The 8,570-nt window shown below is 56.4% G+C and overlaps 1 protein-coding gene across 3 annotated transcripts in view; it reads right to left on the reverse strand.

Moving 5' to 3' along the window:
• The window catches only part of ADCK5 (aarF domain containing kinase 5), a 16,348-nt gene extending 12,049 nt beyond the window's left edge, over window positions 1–4,299 (reverse strand). For all 3 annotated transcript variants that reach the window (XM_059902301.1, XM_059902299.1, XM_059902300.1), the window contains exon 1: window positions 4,273–4,299. In XM_059902301.1, the coding sequence (XP_059758284.1) occupies window positions 4,273–4,284 (12 nt within the window). In that variant the 5' untranslated portion in view covers window positions 4,285–4,299. The remainder of the gene's footprint in view (window positions 1–4,272) is intronic.
• Between the last annotated feature and the right edge of the window lie 4,271 nt (window positions 4,300–8,570).

Below are 8,570 nucleotides of genomic sequence, written 5' to 3' on the forward strand. Positions count from 1 at the left end.
TACAGAACGGCTGTCAGGGCACCCTGACAAGCTGTGCACCCTCGTGACCTCGGGGCTGCTGGGGCGCTGCGGCTGCCGCCGCCCAGCATCAGGAGAGAGTATCCACCCTGCATCGCTGGCCCAGGAAAAGATCAACATTCAAAATTCGAAGCATGGTTTCTACTGAATGTGTATCACTTTTGCAGCATCATGAAGTTGAAAAATCGTAAGTCAAACCATCATGAGTCAGGGACCAACTTATGAAAAGCTTGGAGTAGATTATATACAGATATGAAGAAATGCTCAGCTACCGGAGCGGCCGGGCAGCAGAGTGGGCCTTGCTGCAAAGTCCCATGGGGACTGCACCCTGAGACAGGGAAGGAAAATGGCCAAAGCTGACTGATAATGATTATCCTGAGATGTTAACATTCAGAAGGAAAGAAAGGACAGATCCATGAGTTATTCTAGCCAACGTGCCAACGACCTGGAGGGGCAGAGTCAAGGGGCTGCAGGCGCCAACACTGAGGCGAGGGCTGGGAGGGGCTGCCACACCCAGAGCCCGGCACAGCTGCTCCAAGACCGCGGCTGAACCCAGCACCACACCTCCTCCCCCAGAGGCGCCGCACGCATGGTCTGCGTATGTCTGACTTAGAAGCAGCAGAAGACTGCGGGCAAGGAGGGCGCCCCTGAGAGAGGGCTCATCCTCCAAGCCCTGCCCCCTGGGGAAGGACCAGAGTCCATCAGGGAGACCCTGAGGGGCACACGATGAGGACACCCCAGAGGAGAAGTGTGCGCAGCCCCAGCCGGCTTTCTGGCGACCCCAGTGGACTGGCACAGAACGGCGTACAGACGGCACAGAACAGCTCCCTCGTGCTGACGGGGTGCCGTGCAGCGGGCAGAGCCCACGAGGGCCGAGCGCTGCGCTGCAGCAACACAGGCCCAGCCTGCCCGCCTCACCAACCTTTACCCTCTGCCTGGGGGCGACTCCCCGCTGACACCTTGCCAGGCTGGAAAGGTGAAACATGGTAGAAATAAAGTACCTTGCTCAGGGTCTGGCACCTAACAGGTGTTCAACAAAAGGTGGGCATTTCTGACGGTGGGAGTTTCACACATATTTCCTCACATGGTCCACAGCAGAAATGCCTGGCGAATCTGGGGGTGGAGCCCAAGTCAAACCGCTTCCCCAGTCGTCACCCTTTCCTTCCCCAGGTGGCAGGTCCTGACAGCCACAGGGCGGAGCCCACTGTCCCCTGAGCCATTAGTAGGAAGGGTCTGGTGAGGAAAGTCAAGCCACCTAGCTGACAGATAAGTTTACACATCATGATCACATTAAAACATACAGTTCTTTTACAAGAGGATGCTGAACCTGAATCATTCAAGGCACGAGGCCCCAGCTGCGCCCGCAGCCCCCTAACCGCTGTCCCCCACCGGCAGGGGCTCTGGGAGGCAAGCTGAGGACCAGAGCCCACAGCCTCCGCACACACGGCCGAAGCAGAGGGGGCACGGCCAGAGAAGTCACCGCCCCTCAGCACAGTCCCCGGAACAGTTTTCTGTTGTTCTCTGAGGAGCCAGCAGTGCAGCAGGAGCTCTGGCTGCAGCTCATCATTCCCAGCGCTGGCTCCTCACTCCCTCTCCTGGGATAAACATCCCTCTGGCAGACCTCGGAGAGCCGCGCAGAGCCTGGCCCAGGCCTGCTCTCCAGGCTGCCCTTCTGCCTAGAAGGCCCTTCCCCCACCCTGATTCACCACGGTTACCACCCCCCCATCCCTCTCCCACTGTCCTTATCACGCAGGACTGTGCCTGGTAGTTGGCCGTCTCTCTCCTCCCCACCAGCCTGACGAGGGCCCACCAATCATCTCTGTGCTCCGACTAGCCCTGTGCTTTCCAAGATAAAGCAGAAACTCCATGAATGCTCGCTGAATTAAGATAAACGGTGAATGAGCCAGAACCCCACATGGCCCAAGCGAGGATGTCACTGAGCAACAGGGCGAAGGCCACGGTCAGGCGAGAGACAGCCCCAGCCCCGACCGCAGCCTGGCCCTGGGCCGGCCTCCAAGGATGAGGCCTCCTGCTGACGACGCCAGAGCGCCCCCAGGGCCCCCAGCGTGCCTGGCTCATTCCAGCTGGGATGCCCAGCGACTCCCCGAATGTCCCCATCACATAGGAGACATCCCTGAAGCCCAACGAGGTCATGTAGCTATAAACGTGGGGCAGAGCCCGCAGCCAGACCTTCCAAGAACCAGTCCGGCGCAATTTCCACCACATCCCATATAACCCAAACCACACCCAGAGCTCAGGCACCAGAGCGCGGCAGGAAACATGTATAGAGAGGGCTTTGGGTCCCCAGGACACGCTCCTGCACACCGTGCCTTCTCACCAGGATGACCACGCACGCGGCTTTCCTGGGGCGGTCCTGGCTTACACGGGTTGTCCCAGCACCCCTCTCACTCCAAAAGCCTCCCAGCTGGGACAGGACGAGATGGGCCTCCTCTACCGCAGCCTCTAGCGCTTCCTTCAGAGTGCCTGCACGGCCTGTCAGCAGAAACAGAGCGCTCATCTGGAGCTCAGCTAACAATCTGCAAAGCAGCAAAAAGAGCTTGAGCAGTAACACTCAGGTGGATACTACAACCCTCACAGACTTTGTGTGCACTCTAACACAGCACTCGTGTTTTAGGCACAAGCCGAGCTGCCTGTTTTTCTAACACCCTATTGATTAGACACAGCCGATTAGAAGGAAGGTGAAAGGTCACTGCAGGATAAACCGGCCCCCAGCAGTAAGAAGCAACTGCTGAGTCTCCTGAGGCCTGAAACAGAGAAACTACAAAGAGGTGACAAGAACCTGGCCAGTTTAATGGTGAGGTCAACAGCCCTACGCTCATACCAGGAGAGGAAACCAAAGCACAAAAACGTTCTCATGGTTAGGAAGAGAGAGACTGGCAATCTGGGCCCAGAAGAGGTGGTGGAGATGACCATGAATGCCCCGTCCTTTTCTTTTCCAAGGGTCTGTGACCCTCTCAACACCAGTCAGGACTTAGAAGGCTACTGGGCCCCGCTCCACTTACTGGTCATGAGCACCTCATCAGGGGCTAAAGCTGCCTGGAGGATCGAGTGACCTGACTGTGTGAAGCAGCTTTATAAACTATAAAAAAGACCAACTCGGTGTCTCTCTGCCTGACTCTCAGACTGCTTCACCATCTCAGCCCATAAAACACCCCTACGTGACGGAGCCATTCACTGCAAGCCACAAAAGGCAATGGACGTTTATCTGTATTAATACCTAAACCCACAAGGCTAGGCTTATTAGAAAAAGACAAGGTCTACAGAAAATTCCAATTTGAAAACGCTGATGAGCCCCCCTCAGTCTCTTCAGCTGTAAACCAACCACAGGAGAAAAGGGCTAGATTCCTGGGGAGGGAGTGGCTGAGACCTGGGTCAGTGACTATGACAGCCGGTTTGAAAGGTGCTAATCCAAACTGCAGAGACGCAATAAAACGGGGAGGCCCGACCAGGAAAAAGACTGGAAAGTCAGCTGCCACGTTCAGGATCAAAAGAAGCGTGAGTTGGGAGGGCAGCCCAGGGCCAGGCAGAAGCCTAGGAAGGCCTGAGAGGAGGGGCTTTCGGAGACAGGGTGGGAGGAGAGGTGGCTCTGCGCCGGGCTGGGGCAGCTGTCAGCCCACCCGCCGCCCCTCCCAGCCCCCAAAGTCCTCTGTCTCCCCAGAAGCAGGGGGGCAGCTGTCAGCCCAGGATGACCCAGGGCGGGGGGCTTGGTGACTAGGCGAAAAGGGTGCCCAAGGGAGCAGGTAAAAGGAAAGACGGGGGATCCGGTCTGGGATTCTGGCAGAGTCTGCAGCAGCGACGGGTCTAAGGGAGACACGGGATGGGAGGAGGGGTCAGGCGCTGGGCAGTCGCCTCGGGACAGAGTGTCTCCCTGGGGAGGGGCGCCCGTGAGGGGACTAGAGGGTCATCCCTCGCGGGGATGGAGAGGCTTTGGAGAGGCCGCCTCTGAGACAAGGCTCCACCACGGAGAACGTGCTTCTGAGGAGAAGGGAGGCTGTGGGGTGCGTCGGGAAGGCAGCCTCTCCAGTGGGCCCCTAAGTGGCTCCCGGCATCTCCCCACAGGGCCTGGGGGCTGAAGTGGGGGCCCGAAGGACAGGGCGCCTGAGCGCTGTGACGGGCTCCTTCTAGAGCCCTGAGGGTCCCTGCAGGGCGAGAGGATCTCTGGGGGCAGGGTCTCGGGGCCCTGCGGGTCCCGGCCGGGCCGCGGGAGGGGCGCGGGCGCGCGTGGGGGCTCACAGGTCTCCACATCTTCGGGACCGAAACTCCACTCCCGCTCGCCGCACGCTCGCGTCGCCGGCCCAGCAGTCCCTGCGGGCGGGGCGCAGTGCGCACGCGCGCACCGCCCCAGTGGGCGGGAACTGGAAGCCACGCCCCGAGCGGGCCCGCGGCCGCGGCCGAGCAGCACCCCCTGGCGGCCCCCGGAGACCTAGCTTTAGGGCAAGGAGCGGCCCTCGTGAAGGCTGAGGACCGCGGCGAGTCCCTCCGGCAGGCACGCCACCGGTTCCTGCCGCTGGTGTCTTTTCGACCCCCTGATAGAAGCTGAGGCTCGGGGAGGTCAGCTCACCTGTTGCCCAGGAGCTCACAGAACGGGCGGAAGCTGAGAGAGAGAAGGGACCCCACTAGGAGGTCAGCGCCGAGGGCTGGAGCTGGACCTGGGGAGGGGGGGGGCGGCCAGTCCGGCCCAGCACTTCCGTGCCACGGATTAGGGTGAACCTCTCTAACTGCTCAAGCCTCATTTTCCTCGCTGCAAAATGAGGTCGTAACTCACAAGCTAATAGAGCTCCCTATCCATGCAATGCCTGCTGTTCACCTGGATCTAAGCCACTGATGCGAGCACCTGCTGTGTGCGGGTGGGCGGCCGGGGAGGTGGACACTCAGTAACCACAACGTGAACAGTGAACACAGGGGAGGCAAGGCCCGCGGAGAAAGCTTCTGCCTCCCTCACTGGCCTGACAGCCTCTCCCGCCCCTCCTCTCCTGCCGCCCTCTGGGAGGGCAGGACCCGTCCTCTCTGCTCAATGGCCCTCCCAGCTGATGCCAAATCTTCTCTTCCCTCCCCTCGCCTGCTTCCCCGTCACCCTGACAGGTAGCACCCACTCGCTCAGGTTCTCTCCTCTGGCCGTCACGGCCCCCTTTCCGCGGTTCCACCAGCCCCTGCTCCCACTCCGCATAACTTCTTCAAGGGCAGATCCACCAGCCAGCCACGTGCTAACCTCGGCGAAGCTCACACCCTCGGGGTCGGGGACAGGGGTCTGGCCCGAGTGCTCCTGTGGCCTAGCCATTCTGCAGTGGATGCCCTGGGCCTCGTGTCCCCTACCCCACACATACTAGGACCCCACCTTCACACTGATGCCTCAGGAAGTTTTCTCCTTGGAGTCTGGTCCCACCTGGCGGTTCTCCTGTCAGCCCCTTCTCCTCCCACGTGGCCCCTCCCTCTCCCACGGGGCCCCTCCCCTCCCACATGATCCCTCCCCCTCTCACATGGCTCCTCCTCCCAATGGTACCTGCTCGTTTGGGTATCCCTGGGTCCAGGCAGGCCTGTGCCTCCTTCCTTCTCTTCTGCTACAATGTACCTCAGTGTCCTGAATCACCTCGTTCCCATTGTCCCCAGTGGAACAAATGCTGGGCTCCATACCCTGGCTGAATACAGATGGCTGTCCTCACTGATTTTTTGCCTGCGTTGCCAGGAGGACAGGGGTGTGGCCTCTCGTCTTCACTGCTGTGTCCTAGTGTCCAGGCCGGGGCCTGACAGAGTGGATCTGGAGCCCCTCCCAGGGCCAGGCTTTCAGGAAAGTTCCCATTGTACACATTTGACCTCCCCACCTAACCTCATAACATTTAATGAACCAGTTCCAGGAGATAGGGTAGGTGTAGCTGACACGGGAATGCCGCCAGGACATCTGAGAAGGGACAAAAGCGAGGTACAAGGTAGCAGGATGAGCTGACCGGGTACTCAGGTACAGATGGCACTGGAAGCCTGGGCCATCAACTGCCCTGGGGCTGGGAATGGGGGTGGGAGGAGGGTTTATAGCTGTTTCCCAGTCCCCAGATGAACAAAGGAATGAACTCTGACCTATTTCCACATCAAAGGACCCTGGTACTGGCCTGGGCTCCCACCAGGGCTGAGGACTGCAGGTCCTCCCTCTGCATGGCAGGACACAAGCCCCTGGACTGAATCGGGGGTACCCCACCCCTGGTGGTGCTTTATGGGGTCAGTTCCCTCAGACTGGGACTGCTGGGCCCCAGGGGCACCAAGGAAACCTTCCCGCAGTGACCACCACTCCCGTTCCACTCACACTCCAGACATAGTCTCCTCCAGTACCTCCCAGTGGGTCCCCCACCCCCAAGCATATCTGCGCAATCTCCCAGCACCCTGTGTTTCCAGGGCCTTGAATCTTCAAGCTGCTCTTAAAGAAAAAGAGTGCAGGTGTATATTAAGAAGCATGACACACAGACATGATGGGAACAACATTCCCCCAAAAGGTTTGTCCAAATTCTAACCTCTGGAATCTGTGATGTGACTTTCTTTGGAAATAGGCTTGTTACAGATGTAATTAAGTTAAGGCTCCCTAGTTGAGAGCATCCTGAATGAGGACGGGCTCTAAATCCAATGACTGGTGTACTTACATGAGAAGGGAGGAGATCTGAGACACAGAGGAAAAGTCCATGTGAAGACAGAGGCAAAGATTGCGGATGTGGCCACAAGCCAAGGGACACCGAGGTTGGCTGGCACCACCAGAAGCTGGACGGGAGCCTGGAACAGATCCTCCCGACAGCCCTCAGAAGGAACCAACCCTGCCAACATCTTGATTCCAGACTTCTGAATAAATAAATAAGTTTTAAGACACCAGATTTGTGGTAATTTGTTCCAACAGTCCTAGAAAACTAGTACAGTGTGTCAAAGGTTTACTTAATTCATTAACTAATGAGAGAACCAGGAAAGGGGTTACAAATTCAAAAAAAGAGGTTCGAAAACCACAAATTTATATGGAGTAAAGGAATGCTAAAATAAACTTTAAAATAGATGGAGATTGGCTTTTTTTCACAGGAAAAATACAAGTGAAACTCTACTGGACCAAATGTATTTGCATGTCTATAAAAAGGAAGTATTTTCATTGCTGTTGGTCACTGGCAATTTATAGAGCTGTAAAATAGCTCACAGACGGTGAAAGGCAGGGACCTGATGAAGTCAGAACCAGATAACCCGGAAGGGCATGCTCTAAACAACATTGGAGATACCAGCAAGATACTTTTTTTTTTTTTTAAGTAAGACATTTCTGTATTGCTTATTTTGTTTTTGTTTTTTTAAAATATATTTTATTTATTTATTTTTGGCTGCATTGGGTCTTTGTTGCTGCGTGCGGGCTTTCTCTAGCTGCGGCGAGCGGGGGCTACTCTTCGTTGAGGTGCGCGGGCCTCTCATTGCGGTGGCCTCTCCTGTTGCGGAGCACGGGCTCTAGGCGCACGGGCTTCAGTAGTTGTGGCACGCAGGCTCAGTAGTTGTGGCGCACGGGCTTAGTTGCTCCGCGGCATGTGGGATCTTCCCTGACCAGGACTCGAACCTGTGTCCCCTGCATTGGCAGGCGGATTCTTAACCACTGCATCACCAGGGAAGCCCGCAGGTGTCATTTTAAAAGGCTGTGTTTCAGTTTACAAGAAGAGTCTACTAAATGACTGTGGGCTACAGATAGCTTGAGGAGAGAGAAAGGGCTTCTTTATGTACCCAGTGTTAAAAAGAAAGCCACAGCCCCCAAAGGGAATCACTTATGCTCGGCCAGGCCACTAAACCAGGGCTTAACACCAACCCTCACTGAAGCTTCAACCTCCCCCAGAAATGCAGTCTTAACTGGTCAGTCAGGAATTCTCTGGTCGGCACCAATGAGGTTACCTGCCACATGGGCCCTCTCCACCCACAGAGGAAGAGGAAGTCATCTGCCACAATGACCCCTTCTATCCCCCATAAGTGGGTGACCTAAGCCTGCCATCGTCTTTTTTGTTTATGAGTTTTTTGTCTTGCTTTTAAAAATCTTCCCCTTTCTGGAGCCCTTTGGAACTCCCCTATACTTGCTGGATGGCATGCTGCCCAATTTGTTAATTGGTCAGTAACACCAATTAGACCTTCAAATTTTAGCTGGTTGAAATATTGTTTGTTTTTTTTTCAAAAATTTTTTTTAAATTAGTTTATTTATTTATTTATGGCTGTGTTGGGTCTTCGTTTCTGTGCTAGGGCTTTCTCTAGTTGTGGCAAGCGGGGGCCACTCTTCATCGCGGTGCGCGGGCCTCTCACTATCGCGGCCTCTCTTGTTGCGGAGCACAGGCTCCAGACGCGCAGGCTCAGTAATTGTGGCTCACGGGCCCAGCTGCTCCGCGGCATGTGGGATCTTCCCAGACCAGGGCTCGAACCCGTGTCCCCTGCATTAGCAGGCAGATTCTCAACCACTGCGCCACCAGGGAAGCCCCTGAATTTTTGTTTTTTTAATACCAGGAAACAGAGCATTGAAACAACATCAATGGTGTTCAGGCAAATGACCACGG

Source organism: Balaenoptera ricei, chromosome 17 (assembly GCF_028023285.1).
Source record: "Balaenoptera ricei isolate mBalRic1 chromosome 17, mBalRic1.hap2, whole genome shotgun sequence".
In the NCBI taxonomy this organism is placed as follows: Eukaryota; Metazoa; Chordata; class Mammalia; order Artiodactyla; family Balaenopteridae; genus Balaenoptera; species Balaenoptera ricei.